General features: G+C 44.1%; 1 protein-coding gene across 1 annotated transcript in view; it reads right to left on the reverse strand.

Annotated features, from left to right (window-relative positions):
• Positions 1-18,699, reverse strand: part of KIAA0895 (KIAA0895 ortholog) — a 155,479-nt gene that overhangs the window by 99,079 nt on the left and 37,701 nt on the right. Inside the window, exon 2 of the mRNA XM_029589490.1 lies at positions 17,006-17,634. Within this exon, the coding sequence (XP_029445350.1) occupies positions 17,006-17,634 (629 nt within the window). The remainder of the gene's footprint in view (positions 1-17,005; positions 17,635-18,699) is intronic.

An 18,699-nucleotide genomic window follows, 5' to 3' on the forward strand; every position in this document is an offset into this window, starting at 1 on the left:
GTTCTGGGTGTAGTGGCCAGACTGAAGGGTAGTGCTCGAAACTGATAATGTCACCCAAAACAGCGAAAGGCAGAACCATTGATGCTCCGGCTGGATGGGAATATGTAGGTACGCCTCTAACAAATCCAGAGATGTAAGAAACTCCTCTGATTATACTGCCATTATCACAGAGCATAAGGTTTCCATGCAGAAACGAGTCACTCGCAAATGACAGTTGACTTCATTGAGATCCAGGATGGGAGTGAAAGGAACCTTCCTTCTTGGGTACAACAAAATTAATGGAATATTGGCCCGTATTTTCTGGGTCCTGAGATCATGGCCCGCCAGCTGAAGAGCCTTGACAACATACACTCTATTGCCTGTCTCTTCTGCGGAAAGCTACAGGGAGACACCATGAAAACGTCCAGAGGAACACCGAGAAATTCCAGATTATGGCAGTCTCTTATCACCTCCACAGCCCAGTGGTCTGATGTGATCTCGACCCACCTTTGATAAAAAAAAAAAAGAGAGAAGCGACCCCTTATCTCCTGTTCCCAGGGTGGGTTGGCACTCCTTAGTTGAGGGGGTCGGGGGCACCACCGCACGAGCCTATGCTCAATCTGGGCTGCCTGGGACAAAAGGACTGAGACCTACCCAAAGGTCGAGCCCTCTGAGAGGCCACTCCTCTGTAGGGTCGAAAACATTTGAAACCCTTAGCACGACTTCTCATGCTGAACGAATGCAGCACCTGCTTTTTACCCTCTGGTAACTGAAGAACCTGGGGTACTCACCCCATTTATTGGCTATTTTTTTCAACTTACTCCCAAAGGGCAATTTTGTAAGATTAAACTTTGAAATTGTATCGGCTGACCAATTCCTCAGCCATAGCTGATGCCTGGCTGCTATCACCAAAGCCACCTCTCTGGCTGAAGTGCAGACCAGGTCGCCGCCTGCATCCGTCAAAAATGTGGCTGCCGATTCCATCACCGCCCTGGAATTCAAATCAGATTCACTGACTTCCTGAGAGAGAAGCAAGCAAGTGTGAGCTATCTGCAAATTCAATGCCATTGCCTCAAAGGCCTGTGTAAGGATAGCTTCAATTCTCCTATCCTGCGCATCCTTCAATTTTGCTCCCCCTTCTATCTGGGATAGTCATCCACTTGGTGACGGCACACACAACCACATCTACTTTCAGAAGCGCAATTGCTACCTTGCAGCTGGATCCAGGGGGTACAGACCTTCCAAGGCTCATTCCTCTTAAAATTAGCTTCCAGGGAGCCCCATTCATGATCAATCAATTCTTGAATAGCCTCCATAATAGGGAAGAACCATGAGACCAAGAAATCAAATGAGATCTTTCTATGGCTCAGACATAGAATCAGCCCCTGGTACGCTCTGCATCTTCAATGACTGGGAATTCAGAGCCAGTAACTAATTTCAATGGAAGAAACACAACATTGTTCTATATGGCTCCAGCCCCAGAGAATTTTTTTTTCATGGAGCGCAAGAATCAGCTTTATCTGTGTGCCATCTGGGTCCCCATCAGCGTGACCCGCAGCAGGTCTGGACGTACTCCAACACTTACCAGCATCACCGGACACATGGGAAACCACAGCCAGCGATCCTGATCTGTTAACATTGGCTGGGGAAGACAACTGTGCCTGAAGAAAGGACTGTAGCCCTTGAAAACTTCCACCCAAGAAAAGGCAGAGTAGTCTATGCCAAAATCAGGGGGGCATCAGTCCTGCACCAACTGCACTACCTTTCCCCGCTGAAGAACCAATTAGGGGAGCCCCAAATACAGGCAAAAACTCTGGCAGCGTTTGTTTTTTTTTTTTTAATTCCTGCATCATGCTGGGAAGGACCAAGCTTATCAAAATCAGACTGAGACAATTCTCCCTAAGCCTCCAAACAGTGTTGACATAAGTTAGAGGGAACACCAAGCTGAGATGCACAAATATTGCAAGCAGCACAAAAGTTAAGGCGCTTAGGCTTCTTTGCCATCAGCGCCATAGAGTTCTCAGTATGCTTCAACAGGTTTCTGAGAACTGTGCATCCAGCTCTGCTCTCAATAGGCGCTCAAAAAATGAGGCGCCTAAATCATCATTCAGGTAGACGATCAACTGAACACCTACCCGAGCTTTCACTCCATATGCAATTGAGCGCCCGCCTAGGAGTCCTTAAGTGCACCACAGTGCACCTACCTAAGCATCCCTACATGCACAACTGAGCGCCCAGCTAGGCATCCCTATGCACCCAACTGAGCGCCAGCTAGGTGCATAACTAGACACACATCCGGGCATGCAAGCGCAAACCATGTCTGAAGAGAGCAGCCTTATGTGCAGAGAAAAAGCGCACGAACGCCACCATGGCCTACCATGCAGCAAAAAATCTAAGCCTGAGAGCGGGGGCCTAGCCCAGAAGTCTGCTCAACCTGCCCAATTCTTCTCCGGTAGCAGGAACAGACTTTGGATAAGCATGCTGAACACGGAGACCAGAGGGGAGAGGCCCCCTCTTTTTATTTTAATTTTTTTAAAATACTCTTTACCTGAGCTCAGCCTGTTCCGTTAAGTACAGATCCAGCTGCGGGGGGAGAGGGTATATATCTTAATCGCTACACTTGGCTTCCTGTACCTGCTTACCTTTCAGCTTTTTTTTTTTTTTTTTTTTTTTTTTACAGCTAAGTCTACGCCGGCAAAAACTAGCTACCGGACCAAGGCACTCATCTGAGGGAAGAATTTGAAGAAATCACCTCAAGAAATTTGACTGAGGTAAGGACCATAAGATATCACCACAGCAGAGCGGGGCAATAAGCTTCTTTCTTCTTTTCTCCTTCTATAAAACCTTTTAAGGCAATTCCCATTAGGGAAATGCAGGTCCACCATCTGCTGGAGACAGAGAATACTGGTGGGTTGATGTCAGTGCAAGGATGTATATACCATGATGTCGGCTTTGCTCCATCTCCACCTGCTGCTAGAGGTGCATAATGCACTGGTTCTGGATCCACCTATCTGAATGCTAAGAAAATAACTGATGAAAAACAGACAACTATATCCAATTAGGAGAGTAATTACAATGAATTCTATTTACTAAGCATTCTTGCTAAGGAGCACAAAATAAATCACAAGAATTTTAATTGTTTATGTAGAAAAGCCAAGCTGAAATTATACCACTTTTTGAGTTAGAAATGTAATTTATTTATTATATACTGCATTAGAAAAATGTCTCTTATCATTGTGCTACCTCTTAAAATGAAATGATTGCACTTTACTGCTTGGCCACATGACTTTACTTCAGGTAAGCAGACAGAGGACAAATGCTTGTACATTAACAGCTGAAGGCAAAAGGTGCATACAATACTTTCCTATTATTGAATCAAGTTATAAATACACAGAGGAGCTCCAAGGTTGCATGTAGTGCTGACAAAGCCCACAGTCTGTCTCAGTATCCATCTGTGGGTCTGGTTTTTAAAGTTTTTCAAACTCTTTCAGAGAAAGAAGGAATAATGTCACATCAGTAACTCCTATCCAGACAGATAGCTAAGTTGACTGTTTAATTGTAAGTGGAAAAAAAGAACACCCCAATCTGCACACAATTTGCTTGCCTCTCACCCCCACACATGTACCCCCATTTCTCGTCTCTTACTCTGCAACAACCTCCTACCTGACTTTCCTAACTTTCTCCTTCTTGCCCACACCCACAAAACTCTAGTGTCTCATCCTACAAAATCTCTCAGACTCTACACTCTCTCTCTATGACCACATTCCTCCCTTCACTACCCAGACACAATCCCAGGCAACCCAAGCAAAAGAAGTTGCAATGAGCATCCCTTTCCCTACTTAAAAAATACAGCAAAAAGAATGTAGTGCATTTTTTCTGTAAATATTTATATATCAAATATAGGAAATAGTCATCTGTGGTAAGTCCAACAGTAGCGGCTTGGAAACAGCCAGAGGAAAAAGGAGGCAGACTCTGGCTGTTCCTCAACTACATGTTATTTACAGTGAAAGCAAAATACAGTGCAAAGCAAAACAAATTAGGCAACTCACCTTGAAATTCAGGTAACTCACAAATACTGGATATCACAAACAATATGTCTTAGCATATTCCTTGTTCCTGCCTGTTCCCCTGGGGCCTCTCTCCTTCTGGGCCCTGCTAATTTATATTAGGCTGAAATCCCTTCAGTCTCCTCCCTGGGCCCAGAATCCCTTTAGAAGCTGATCCTTAAGGAAGAACCAGCTAGGTCTTTGTGGCTGGTCCTTTAAGGTAGTTTGAGGGAGTTTCCGATATACTCCCTCACACCATCAAAAAGCAGAGCAGCGTCAATTGTTACACACAATATAGAAGTCTTAGTGGGTTGTAGTACCTTGCAAAGACAACACAGGCCCCATCCTCATGAACGCCGTTCATCCAATAAATTGTTCTTAGCTATGCCCTTCTCCTCCATTGCCAACTCCCAATTCTGTGTCTTCCACCTTGCTGTGCCTTATGCTTGACATAGACTTCCTGAGTCTGCATCATGCTCCCTCTCTGGCCATATTCAAAACTAATTTAAAAACTAATCTTTCCAAACATACTTTTAAATCTTAAGTACTTCTGTACAATAAACACACTTCCCAAAGACTCTTATTTGTAATATATGTTTGTCTTGACTACACTACAAGCTCCATGGCGCAAGTACTACCTCTTAGGTGTATCTGTACAGCACTGCATATCTCTAGTAGTGCTTTAAAAATGATAAATAGGGAGCGGGAGAGAGAGCAACGGCCTCAGGGCAGGAGGATTCCTAGCCTTAATTTTCTTCTTGGACTTATTTCCTTACCATTACTTTGGAGGTGAGCTCTCTTCAGTTCCGGGTCACGTGTCCTCATCGTCATTGAGGAGGAGGGGCCGGTGGGGTTAACTCTGGACCTCCCTGCGGCGCGCAGGCGTCACCGGCACACTGCCAAAGGGGCGCGCGGCTTTGACTGGAACATTGGGACCATACTTATCTGCAAAGTTTAAGTAAGTCAATTCTTGGGGTTTTTTTTTCTCTCTCTACCTGCTTTCAAATAGAGGTTCCTTATATATAAATAAGTGCATTGAGAGAACTCTAAATATTTTATTTTCAACATCAATAATGCCCCATACAAAGAGGAAGGGTAAACTACGAACAGAGGTCCCTACTGTTCCTAGTTCTGCCCTATCTCAGCAATTGATTGAAGGATTTCTCTCATCTCTAAACGTGATCATGCCGGGAGAAGCTTCCGCTGTGGGAGCCGTCCAGGAGCAGACGACTCCCCAGGAACATCACACATCTCTAAGCCCCGGTGCACCTATAACACCGGACCCACCTAACCTTGCCCTTAACTCTGATCCGAATAAAGTAGAGAACACGGAAGACATGGTACTACTTAATTCCTTTGGGGATGGAAAGGAGGAATATGAGGCGGTTCCAAAAATAGGAGGAATTGGAATTGGAATTAGTACGCTGGAGCCGGGTAGTAAAAACAGCGGTGGCAACAATCTGATACCAAATCCCCCAACATCAACACCTAATGGTGCAGAAGGTAGAACATTGAACTCTGAATTGAGATTTGATCAATGTTCGCAATCTGGAAAAAAATGTAGTGGGAAAAATGAGATTTGAAAGAGAACCAGTAAAAAAAATGTTACTTTAGAAAAATCTGGTTGGTTTTAATGGACATGAAAACATCTATGAATCAAATGGAAAAAAAAATCTCTGATATACACCTTCAAGTGAAGACAACAGATGTGGCAGTGAAAAAACATTCAGAGAAACTAGAAATTCATGAAAAACAGCTTAATCAGATGCAAGAAATCCAGACTGGGATAATAAAAGGAGAACTGATTAACACCAGGAGGATTGAAGTGATTGAAAACAATCTGAGATATAATAATCTCAGAATACTGAATTTTCCTAATGTGAAATATATATCACCAATGGAACAATTTAAAAGATTTTTAGGAGAGAATTTACAGATACCCACAGAGAAGATACCAGCTATTGAAAAAATATTTTTTATTGTTAAGATATAAGGTTGACTGTTTGTATTGCCTGTAAATTGACCTAATCATTGATATGTATTTTTACTGTCTATATTGTGTTTAAAATGCATAAATAAAGAATAAAAAAAAATGATAAATAGCAACAGCAGTAGTAGTACAAGGTCTTGCCTTCAGAAATCAGTTCAAAGAAGAAGCCTATATGGCCTCAGAATCGCAGATACTATAGATTTTTTTTTTTTGGTTGTTGGTCTTTTAAACTGGTGCAGTTTTCTGAAATATAGGACTGTCCCAGAAAAAAAAAAAAGGATGACTGCTCAACTTAACCATGTCAAAGTCCAATTATATTCCTAAATTCTGAAGCATTGTCAGAGTACTAACAATCTAGTCTCCTACAAGAGAATAGATTAAATTCTAAAAAAGATAAACCTAGATGCTTTTTCTTGTGGACAGCAGTATTAACCTCAATATTATTATCTAGGTGGGATAGATTTAGGATGGATGCACACCATGCCATGGTTAGTATATACATGGCTACATCTCTTAAACCGACTATTATGTACAGCAGCAGATGTTTGCTTTTGCAAAAAAATTACAGTCATGAACTCTGAAGACAAAATAGACTGTGTATATAAAATTTAGTATGACAGATCATAATAGGATGTGTAGCAGAGTACAGTCCTTTAATATATAAAATAATAGAATTCCTCCACCTAAACCCAGTTCCCCGAACAAAAAAATTCCAGCATATTAAACAGGACTAGCAAATGATATTTTTACATAATTCAGCTGGTAATTAAAGCAGACAAATTAAAATTCCCCCTCTCCTTATGGTGCTTAGTTGTAAAATGTCCCCTTCTTAGCTACTCCCATCACTATGTAAATTGGAGCACTGCTGTCCTGCTCTTTATTAGTACCCTATAAGGGCAACATACTTATACACATAAGACACAAACAGCACAAGAATGGATTTCAAGAAAGATTTAAAAAATTGAGAAGTGGAGCTATAAATTAAAGATGCAAAAAATGTTTTAAAATGTAGTAAAATATATTTAGAGGGAAAAAGAAAAAAGACCTAGGAATAAAAACAAGACTACATAAGACTCAAGAAACAAGCAAGTGGTATTTGGAGCTATCAAGTATTGTGCTACTTTACCTCAGCCGAAGGTCTGAGGACTGATAAGCTATAATCAGCTTCAAGAGAAATTTCTTGGTCTCAATAATGAAAAGTCTGTTTTCCCTTCTCTTAACTCCTGTTCTGAAAGCCAGATTAGAAATGTGGCTGATTCTATTTTCAGATAAGGTGAACAAATGTATGAACTTTTATGAAATGGAGTAAATGTAAGGTAAATTAACATGTTTTGATTATTGAGACTAACTTCTACTCTGTAGGCTGGCTAGAGCAGGAGGTGTTATGGTGGCAGTGTTCAATGTCTGGGGAAGGGAGTCTTGACTATCCATAGCGGCACCCTTTACTGATCAGACTCGAGACATGTGTACTGGGTTCTGGAAGGAGCCTCAGTTTATAGCCCCTGCCTGAGGACTGTCGCTATAAAGGTTGGGTGGGATGGGGGCCATTGAAATGGGGAAAACCTTAGGTAGGTGGGAATGAAGGCTCGACAACAGAAGTCTGTTCTGACTGATCTAGAAGACCAAAGAAGCCTAAAGAAACTGCCAGGCCAAACCCCAAACAAAACATGGTTTGAAACCCTGTGAGCTACTGCTTACAAGTTTTCACCGAATCTATTCAATAATCCTTCTGTGAACAACAAAAACAAAACATGAGCACCACCCAGTGGTATTACTGGAACTAGTCTGAACAGCAAGCTGGCAATTTAAATTCATCCAAGAGCAAGAAACTTTTCAACTGTTTAATGCTGTTTAAAAAAATGAGAAATTACTACTTACCTGAGAATTCCTTTTCTTTAGGAAAGTCAGATGAATCCAGAATGAGTGGGTATGCACCCCCACAGCAGATGGAGCAAGTTGACATCACCCAGATGGCAAATAGGAAGGCGCACAAAAAGTAAGAGCGCGGCCACTAGGCGGCGCTTGTTGTGGGCACTCAAAGGATAAGACTTTACAGTGCGCTCAAAAATTGGGCGCACAAAAGGACGCACAGCGAGATGCACAGGCCGAACCAACAAGCCTGTAGAGGATGCCTAATAAAGCATGTGAAAAACCGTTGTGGCCTACTACACAGCATGCAGCAAAAGCCTGAAAGTGGGGCCTACCCTAGATAGGCTGCTCAATCCGCAAGGCTGCCCACGTCCCTTTTCCTCCTACGGAGTGGGGCGAATGTCGGAACGGCACACTAAGCATGGAGACCGGAGGAAGCCCTGACAGAAAAAACCTCCCGCTAAGTCTCTGAAGGTTTTGGGTTTTTTTTTTTAAACTTTCTGGAGCTCACCCTTACCTGGCTAAGCACAGAGACTGTCTCCGTCTGTGGGGGAGAGGGCATTTGCTGTCCAGTACCCACTCCACTGCCTTTCAGCTGCTCAAGCAGCTAAGCCCATGCCAGGAACCAGCTACCGGGTCAAGACACAACTCTGAGGGTCCATGGAAAACACCTCAGGAATTCTCAGCTGGGGGAGGGACCATTTGGTATCACTGCAGGAGAGCGGGGTGATAATTTTCTTCCATAATTCTCCTTCTTAAAATCGAAGTATTCCCCAGTGCTGGAGAAGAATACTGGTGGGCTGAGGTCACTGTAGGAGTATATATACTGTGACATCAGCTTGCTCTGTCTCCATCTATTGGTGGGGGTGCATTACCCACTCGTTCTGTATTCATTTGACTGAATGCTAAGAAAAAATCTTTTATAACAATCCTTGAAAAACACTATTACAGTAATTAAGACAAAGCAATTGCCAATTGAAAAAAATTTCTGTTTTCCCAAAACAGTGAGAGAAGCATGAAAATAAAATGAAAGCAAATGGATGAAGAGAGTTTATATGCACGTTAGATCATTAGTCACACCCAGAGCCAGCTTATTAAAATATATATATATATCTATATATAGATATAGATATGGAATCAGAAGTTTGAAGCCATTTGGCCGGTACAGCCTGGATATGGAATCAGAAGTTTGAAGCCGTTTGGCCGGTATAGAAAAAAAATTTAAGAGTGCTGTTATGGAGCAAGGCAATCAACTCTGTTTCAAACTACTTTGAGGTTTGTGCCCCTTAAATTATCGGAGGCTTCTTAAGAACATAAGAACATGCCATATTGGGTCAGACCAAGAGTTCATCAAGCCCAGCATCCTGTTTCCAACAGTGGCCAATCCAGGCCATAAGAACCTGGCAAGTACCCAAAAACTAAGTCTATTCCATGTTACCGTTGCTAATGGCAGTGGACTTTTCCTCCAAGAACTTATCCAATCCTTTTTTAAACACAGCTATACTAACTGCACTAACCACATCCTCTGGAAACAAGTTCCAGAGTTTAATTGTGCGTTGAGTAAAAAAAGAACTTTCTCCGATTAGTTTTAAATGTGCCACATGCTAACTTCATGGAGTGCCCCCTAGTCTTTCTATTATCCGAAAGAGTAAATAACTGATTCACATCTACCCGTTCTAGACCTCTCATGATTTTAAACACCTCTATCATATCCCCCCTCAGCCGTCTCTTCTCCAAGCCTAAAAGTCCTAACCTCTTTAGTCTTTCCTCATAGGGGAGCTGTTCCATCCCCTTTATCATTTTGGTTGCCCTTCTCTGTACCTTCTCCATCGCAATTATATCTTTTTTGAGATGCGGCGACCAGAATTGTACACAATATTCAAGGTGCGGTCTCACCATGGAGCAATACAGAGGCATTATGACATTTTCCGTTTTATTCACCATTCCCTTTCTAATAATTCCCAACATTCTGTTTGCTTTTTTGACTGCCGTAGCACACTGAACCGACGATTTCAATGTGTTATCCACTATGACGCCTAGATCTCTTTCTTGGGTAGTAGCACCTAATATGGAACCTAACATTGTGTAACTATAGCATGGGTTATTTTTCCCTATATGCATCACCTTGCACTTGTCCACATTAAATTTCATCTGCCATTTTGATGCCCAATTTTCCAGCCTCACAAGGTCGTCCTGCAATTTATCACAATCTGCTAGTGATTTAACTATTCTGAACAATTTTGTATCATCTGCAAATTTGATTACCTCACTTGTCGTATTACTTTCCAGATCATTTATAAATATATTGAAAAGTAAGGGTCCCAATACAGATCCTTGAGGCACTCCACTGCCCACTCCCTTCCACTGAGAAAATTGTCCATTTAATCCTACTCTCTGTTTCCTGTCTTTTAGCCAGTTTGTAATCCACGAAAGGACATCGCCGCCTATCCCATGACTTTTTATTTTTCCTAAAAGCCTCTCATGAGGAACTTTGTCAAATGCCTTATGAAAATTCAAGTACACTACATCTACCGGTTCACCTTTATCCACATAATGATATTGAGATGAGCATTTGAGGTCGAATGAATGTTGATTCAACGGAAATTTAGAAGCTGAGCGGATATGGAACACAGATACAGTTCCATACTGTGATCGGAGCGTTCCGGGTGTAACTGATGGTATCGCTCAAATATTAAAGTTCTCCTGAAGAAGCTGCATAGGTGAAACGAGGCCTTGTTGGGATAAGCAAAACAAGTGAATACGCCATCATTGGACACAGGGAAAGACAGATAGGGATAAACCAGTGATGAGTTATGCCATTAAAATCACATTATGTGATACCAAGAGATAGCAAGTGTTGCTTACCTGTAACAGGTGTTCTCACAGGACAGCAGGATGTTAGTCCTCACATATGGGTGACATCAGTGGACGGAGCCACACTACGGAAAACATTTCTAACAAAGTTTCTATAAAGCTTTGACTGACACTGGCATACTGGGTGAACTGAGCATGCTCAGCCTGCAATTATCCCTGTGACCACAGGTGTCTTCCCTCAGTCTCGTCTTATAGCAAAAAAGCGCAAGCGAAACTAAAATAATAAAACGTATGTAGACCCAACTCTGCGGGGTGGCAGGTGGGTTTCGTGAGGACTAACATCCTGCTGTCCTGTGAGAACACCTGTTTCAGGTAAGCAACATTTGCTTTCTCACAGGACAAGCAGGATGATAGTCCTCACATATGGGTGAGTACCGAGCTGAGGATGCCCGAGTGTGTACCCAATGCACCCAAGATGTGCAAAAGGCGCAACGTCAAGGGTGGAATTTGGTAAGGAGGGCATCCTGAAACCCTTAACGGGTTTGTGGAAGGATGCTGGGTAGTTAAACCGAACAGGAAAGGTGTAGAAGGACTGGCCAAACATGGAAGCATGCCAGCCAGTCGTATGTAAGTGATAATGGGCTGCGAAGGTATGGAGAGAGCTCCAGGTTGCAGCTTTACAAATATGTACAAGCGGCACTGGCCGAAGGTGAGTTGTTGAGGCTGGTTCGGCCCTAACAGAGTGTGGTTACACATGGTGTTGTAGTGAAATGCCTGCTTGTTAGTAGAAAAAGAGATACAGACTGTCAATTAGGAGGAAAAGGTCTGTTTGCCCACAGGAACTCGCAGCTTGGCTTTTTCCACAGGAGGAAAGAGTTAGGTGTAAGTCCTATGGAGTGTAGTGCGGTCTGGATAGAATGCAAGTGCACTTTTACAGTCCAAGGAGTGGAAAACCCTCTCGCCCTGGTGAGAGAAAGGGGTTGGGAAAAAATGGGCAGAGTATATTCTGAGTAATGTGAGATGCTGCCTCTACCTTAAGAACGATATGTGGTTGAGTATGTAAAACCACTCGGTCATGGAGGAACGGAGGGTCCGGTGAGTATGTAACAAGGTGTGGAACTCACTGACCCTGTTGGCAGAAGTGATGACTATGAGGGAAAGAATTTCCCATGCCAGACTGTTAAGTGAGAGGAATGGAAAGGCTCGAAAGGAGAACATATGAGTCTTGTAAGCACTAAATATAGGCCCCATTCCGTAACCAGTAAAAATAGAGGCGGCTTAATCAGTGGATAACCCATGGTAAGCTGACTCGGAAGGGGTTGAACCGGTAATCAGGTATCCCCACTCCCAAGTGGTACGCCAATTGGACTCGAGGTGTACCCATGTGGAGGATGTCTGGGGAGCAGAATCCGAGGGAGTAAGAGAAAAGAGTAGTATAAAAATAAAGGGGGTAAAACCTCTTTTTTTTTCTTTCTACGACACGTGGTAAATCATGCCATTTTGAATGGTAAGATTTTTGTGTAGAAGGTTTTTGAGATGCTACCAGTACCTGAGAACATTAGCAAGTCCATGATATGAGACTGACCTGTGAAAAGGCGAATTGGTTACTGGTGTGATAGATTGAGAAGTATGGGAAAGCATACTGGTCTCGGCCAGGACATGGGTCTGAGGAACAGTGAACTCCGTCCCGGTTCAGCATTAGAAGAGTGCTGGCTATGAGAGGCATCGAAAGAGAAACATATAAGAGGCCTTTGTTGCAGCAAAGGCGTCCATGGGAACGCATTGGAGACATGTGTAGGGAGTAGAATCTGTCCACCGTATGGTTCGATTCAGACGCAGAGGGTAAGTTCGGTTGACTTCAGCGCTAGAAGATATTCCTCTTTACACATGTAGTCCGAGACCATCTGAGAGGATGGAAACTTATGTGGAGAAGGTCTGCTAGTGCGTTCAGTAAGTCTGTTAGATAAGTGGCCCGGGGATGCATGGAGTGAGCAAGGGCAAAGAAAGAGCTGCAGAGCAGCTAAGAGGTTGTGCGTGCTTGTGTGTTTGAAATACCACAATGTCACAATGCTGTCTGTCTGTATGCACAAAGGTTTGCTGCATAGGCAGTATTGTAAGGCATAAAGGCATAACTCATGGCTTAAAGCTCCAGGAAGTTAATGTGAAACTCTGCATGGAGCAGAATAGACGCATATTGGGTTGAGAAGATGTTAGTTCGAACTCTGCAACCCTGAGTAAATGCGAGTATGAGCAGGACCAGTCTGGGTTTTGGCTCTAGATCTGCATTATGGATCAGGGACGATAGCGGTTAAACAGCTTAGGTCCACTGATAATTGAATTTCACTGAATCTTACTCATAGCAAATCTGGACCTATGAGTAAAGTGCATGGTGAAAAACTACGTGGCCCAGCAATGAAAGAATTGAGGGGCTGAGGTTATGTTGTATGCATGCAGAGACATATAGGAATTTTTTCAGAATGTCTGTGCGGTGGTTGGACAGGAAGTTTGTTGTGACTGTGATGTCCAGAAGCGTGCTACATGGTGTTTATGGTAGTGAACAGCAATCCCAGGTAATAGATTTATAGTGAGTCATGAAGAAGGTAGAGCTCCTTGCTTGGGTTGACTGTTGTTATGCAGCTGTCCATGCAAGGAAAAGCGTGAACGATGTTTTACTCCGTAGAGAAACAGCAGTCACTGCTAGTGATTTAATGAAATACCCAAGTTACCGAAGCTGGTGCAACCGGCAGAGCTTGGGACTGTAATATTGTTGACTCACCATGAAGCACACAGAAAAAATAGAGGCGAGAGGCAACCTACTTACTGCGGTATGGAAGCATGGTGACGAGAGATACAATTTTATCTGCACCTTCTGAAGAAAGTTGATATTTCTGAGGTCCAGGATGGGCAGAGAGTAACTACTTTCTGTTGAAAGAAAGAATAGTGAAATTAAAACTCGGCCCCCCCCCCCCCTGCGCTTTGCAGCGTCCAGGGGACTGTACCCTGAACCTTGGTACAAAGTAGGGTGGCCGCTCTGATATCCAGCAAGTTGAGAGACTAGGAGGTGTCCAACTGGCGGGGCTGACGTAATCAGGATATCATGTAATCTCCCAAGGGAGCATGAGTGGAAAAAGTGGTACCCGCATTTCTGTGTGCTGTACAAGAAAACGTCGAGACCTGTTGCCAGGTCTCGAGGTGGACTTGCAATGGAGACGATGTTTTGCTGAATCTCGTGTTTAGCAGATCAGCGAATGCATCTGGAATTTCAGTCCTTAATTAGGAACCAGAAACCAGAGTATTAATCAGTACAGAGTCCGGTTGCTAACAACGGGAGGATGTCTGATGTAATCCCAAATGATTGGTAGAGAGGTTCTCTTGGCATTGTGTCTGACATAGCTGGCAATAGCGATATGTGACACTAATACGGTTCTTAGAAGGCCAGACGACCTAGAACCTTTCGAACCATATGGCCTGATTTAGAGATCAGGTCTCAATGGGATTGTCGCTGAAGCGGGATTAGAGTACTTACCATCCGTCGTGGATCGCAGAAGGATGAGCTGGCGAAGATTCATGGCTCCATGGATTTCAGGAGTCATCGAGGGACAGCCTGAAGGATGTACATGTCTGACTCAATTCTATATGGTAGCGCAGGTACAGAGGAGACAAGCTGGGCGTGTCTGGCGCTACCACAGTAATTTGTGAAGGGTCAGAACCCCGTACCGGTGCCGGGGGGAATCGACTCGGGTACAGGGGAGCCATTATGACTCATGAACCTGGCTCGGGTACAGGGGAGCCATTATGACTCATGAGCCCAGCCCTCTTTGCAGCAGCTCGATGTATCATGACGCCAGTGCAGAATTCCACGGAACTCGGTCCGGTCATTCTGGAGCACGGAGGACTGCCAGCGTTGTGTGGAACAGTGGCAGTGGCAGTAGCAATGTTGCTCGGCCCGGGCATTCTTCAGCACCGAATAGGATAGCACCGATGTGCTGGATGGCGTCTGTGGCGGACGGTCACCGTGCCGGTGACAATGAGTGCCTCGGTGCTCGGCCCGGTCTTTCCCCAGCGCAGAGGTGGATGCCCTCGCTGTCCTGGATGGCGAATGATGATGGACTGTCAGCATGCCTGCATTGCTCCTGGCACTATGTAGTGTCGTAGGCTGACACGGGGCTTTAGTAAAAAACCCCAAGCATGGAGCACTGTGTTTAGGAGAGGGCATTGCGTGTAGGTGCTATGTCAGTATTGACGGTATCGATGGCGGCATGGAGCGGCCTCGAGGGTATCGTTAAAAATATATATGAAAAAAAGCGTCGATGGCCCGGGCAGAGCAACGATAACAATGACAGAGGCACCGACGGCATTAGTATAGGTATCGATGGCATCGGGAAAATGATACCGGACCGACAGAATCAACGGTCGCATTGATAGGAATGAGGAGGACACTGATGGAAACGAAATGGGCGTCGACGACATCGAAGGCATGGCCACAGGCATCGATGGCATCGACATGGGCATTGATGGCAACAACATGGGAATAGATGGAACCGACCCGGGCATCGATGGAACTGACCTGGGAATCGATGGCATCGATCCAGGCATCAATGGCACCGACACCGAGGTGTGCATCGATGGCATCCGCCTGGGCATCGATGACACAGATGGAAAAATCAGCGCCATGGATGAAAACATTGATGGCACTGAAAAAAATCAATGCAGGGATCGATGGCATCGACGGACCACCGGGGGAGGGGTGTCGATGGTGTCGAAAAAGGCAGGATGGCCTGGAAGGGGGTACAGACGGTAGCGATGGGGGCATCGACTGCACGAAGGTACCGAGGTATGAATTCGTCAGGGGGCCCTGGCGGCAACGGTAACCGTGGAAGTCCCTATCCCACTAGAGCTAATAACCAGGCAGAGGGTCACAGGAGGACACTCGCAGGCTATGTGGGGCTAACTGTGAAAACATAGGGAGAGGGAAGGCCGCAATTCGGTTGGTAGGCCGGGGAAACCGTAGTGAGGTGACAGGAACCGACCGAAAAACAGGGCATAGTACTCACCAAGCGTCGATTAAATGTACGTGAGGGGAGACCCACAAAGGGAAAAAGCGTTTTTGAAGTAAAAGTTTAAGTGTTTCCATAAGGAAAAGTTGTGGGAATTTCTCACAGAGCTCCTAACCGCTATGCAGAGCGGAAAAAAGAAGACTGAGGGGAGACACCTATGGTCACAGGGATAATTGCAGGCTGAGCATGCTCAGTGCACTCAGTGTGCCAGCGTCAGTCAAAGCTTTATAGAAACTTTGACAGAAAAGTTTTCTGTAGCGGGGCTCCATCCACTGACGTCACCCATATGTGAGGACTACCATCCTGCTTGTCCTGTGAGAAGATAAGTTATGGTCAGGCATAACAGCTCTTCTTTTCAATACTGCATTTTAATACTAAAGATTAACAACTCATGAAGTGTAAATTTTACATTTATATATTCATAGATGGAAATGTGTTATACATGAATTGTTGTATTGTGCTCAAATATATAGGGTGATACATTGTGTTTACATAAAGGGTGTAGATGTGGGCTTTGTTTAAGTATAGAGGGTGATTATAGTGAAAGCTAGAAAACAGAGTTGAGAGATGAATAGGGGTTTTTAGGTTTAGGAATTGTATATTCCACATATTAAATTTTTGTATGAGGATTTTGTATTGTATACAAACAAATCATTTTTATAAAAAAAATTTTCAATAAATATGAATTTTTCATTTTAAACAATTGTGGTATCAAATACTATAAGTGAATACAGGTGCTTTTTTTCCTCCCCCCCCCCCCCCCCTTTTTAAGGAGTTTTTTGTGGTATATAAAAAAAACTCCTTAAAGGGGGGGAGGGGAAGGAAAAAAGCACCTTCATATGCATTTCACTGACAGAATGCATTTTCCAGGTGCACCAAAGCTTTGCAGAATGACTAAAGTGGAAAGAAATTGTATCAGAGACTACCAGTTTAGCTTGATTTCCAAGGTTTGGGTTAGTGCAATCAATAATGTACTAGAGTGGCTCCTGAGAGCTCCTTGTTAAATTGTTTTATCGAAGAAAAAAATTGTCTTAGTAAAAAGGTACAGAAAATGATCTTCATAATCACTGGAATACATGCTCCATGGAAAAACTAAACCAAAATCTCCAGACCAACATGGAGTAAACAGGACAATGCCACATAAGACTATTTGTTTTGTATCAGCCACTCTGATCTTGCATGGAAATCACACAACCTCTAAAAGACACCAAAGTACTACACACTAGTTATGGTATTAGTCATCACTATACCTGCTGAAGAAATCTGTCGGAGGCATTGCTGTGCTTTGCCAGCATGTCTGGCAGTGCCGGGTTTGCATATTCAAACTGGGGATTGTATGTAAACTCTGACTTGAAGAATCTTATCTTCTCTTTTTCTATGTTGGAAGGCTTGATGGCAGTCAGTATGCAGTTTTTCCGACCAGAGCTCTCGCTTTCTTTCTCCTGGTCTTTTGGCAACAGGACTGGCTTTGGTGACAATCCATTGTTTTCTGCAATAGTGAAGCTGTGTGTGAACTTCAGATCACTGGATGCAAAGTCAGGCAGCTGAATGGTGCTCTGGCACCATCCGGTGGTCAGCAAAGGCAGTGAGGCTTTGATCTTAAGATGTTCATTAGTCCATGTAGAGCTAGAAGACTTTCCAGCTTTCCTATGCCTTTTGTGGAGGGCGGATAATGGGCGCCTTTGGTGGTGGAGTTTTTTCATCTCTCTGCTTTGTAGTAGAACATTGTAGCTATTGGTTCCTGTTGTGAAAGTGTCTTTTAAGACTCCAGAAGTCAGACGAATATTCCCATCATTCCCATCAGTCTCCAGGGTCAGTTCATATTCTGGGCTCAGGACTGACTTCTTGGAAAGTTCGACTTTAGGCCAGTGAAGCTTTTCTGTGTTGAAAACAAAAAAGCATAAAATATATTTTTGATGCTCAAAAATATCAATGCATGAGCAAAACGAGTGTCTAGGACATTCAACAAGCATGAACAAGATGGCTAAATGTTTTTTTTGCAAAATTATGCAACTATGAAATATATTTAAAGCGGATCAGAACAATCAATGACAAACAAACATTGATGACAGAAAAAGACCATATGGCCTATCTACCCATCCATACCAACTAATAATCTCTACAATCCCTACCACTCCCTCAGAGATTCACTGTGCTTATCCCATGCTTTATTGAATTCAGATACTGTCCTTATCTCTACCATCTCCATGGGAAGACTATTCCATGCATACATCACATTTTCTGTAAAAAAAATATGGGCCAGATTTTAAAAGCCCTATGCGCACCAGGCCTATTTTAGAAAGGCCCGGCCACGTGCATAAAGCCCCAGGACGGGCGTATGTACCGGGGCTTCGAAAAAGGGGCGGGGTCAGAGGCTCTTAGCACGCGTACCAGCAGGCTGCCAGTGTGTGCAACCTGCGCCTGCCCAGAGGCAGGCGCAACAGGTAAGATAAAGGTCGGGGGGGGGGGGGGGTCCTAGGTGAGGGCTAGGGAGTTGGGAAGTTCCCTCCCAGGCCACTCCGATTCAAAGCGGCCTGGGAGGGAATTGGGGAAGGCTGTTGGCGTCAGGGCATGCACGTTGCACAATTGTGCACCCCCTTGTGTGCGCCGATCCCCGATTTTATAACGTGTGCGCCTGCACGCGCATGTTATAAAATCGGGCGTCCATGTGTGCGTGCCGATCTCTATTATATCTCCCCTATCCCGCCCTTCCTCTAGGACAGAGGTGAGTGAACTATGGCCTGTGAGCCAAATCTGGCCCATTAATGCCTTTCTTCTGTCCCACTTAGCTTTTACAACTGCTGCAACATGTGGCCTGCCGATGCTTAAACCTGCCTGCCCAAGTGCCAAACTGTCACTCTTGATGCGGTGAAAAGCATGGTGACGACAGCCTTGAATGACATCAGGAAGGTAAGTCCAAACATTGGCACAATGGCCTGAAGAG

This window comes from Rhinatrema bivittatum, chromosome 2 (genome assembly GCF_901001135.1).
Source record: "Rhinatrema bivittatum chromosome 2, aRhiBiv1.1, whole genome shotgun sequence".
NCBI classification, from domain to species: Eukaryota; Metazoa; Chordata; class Amphibia; order Gymnophiona; family Rhinatrematidae; genus Rhinatrema; species Rhinatrema bivittatum.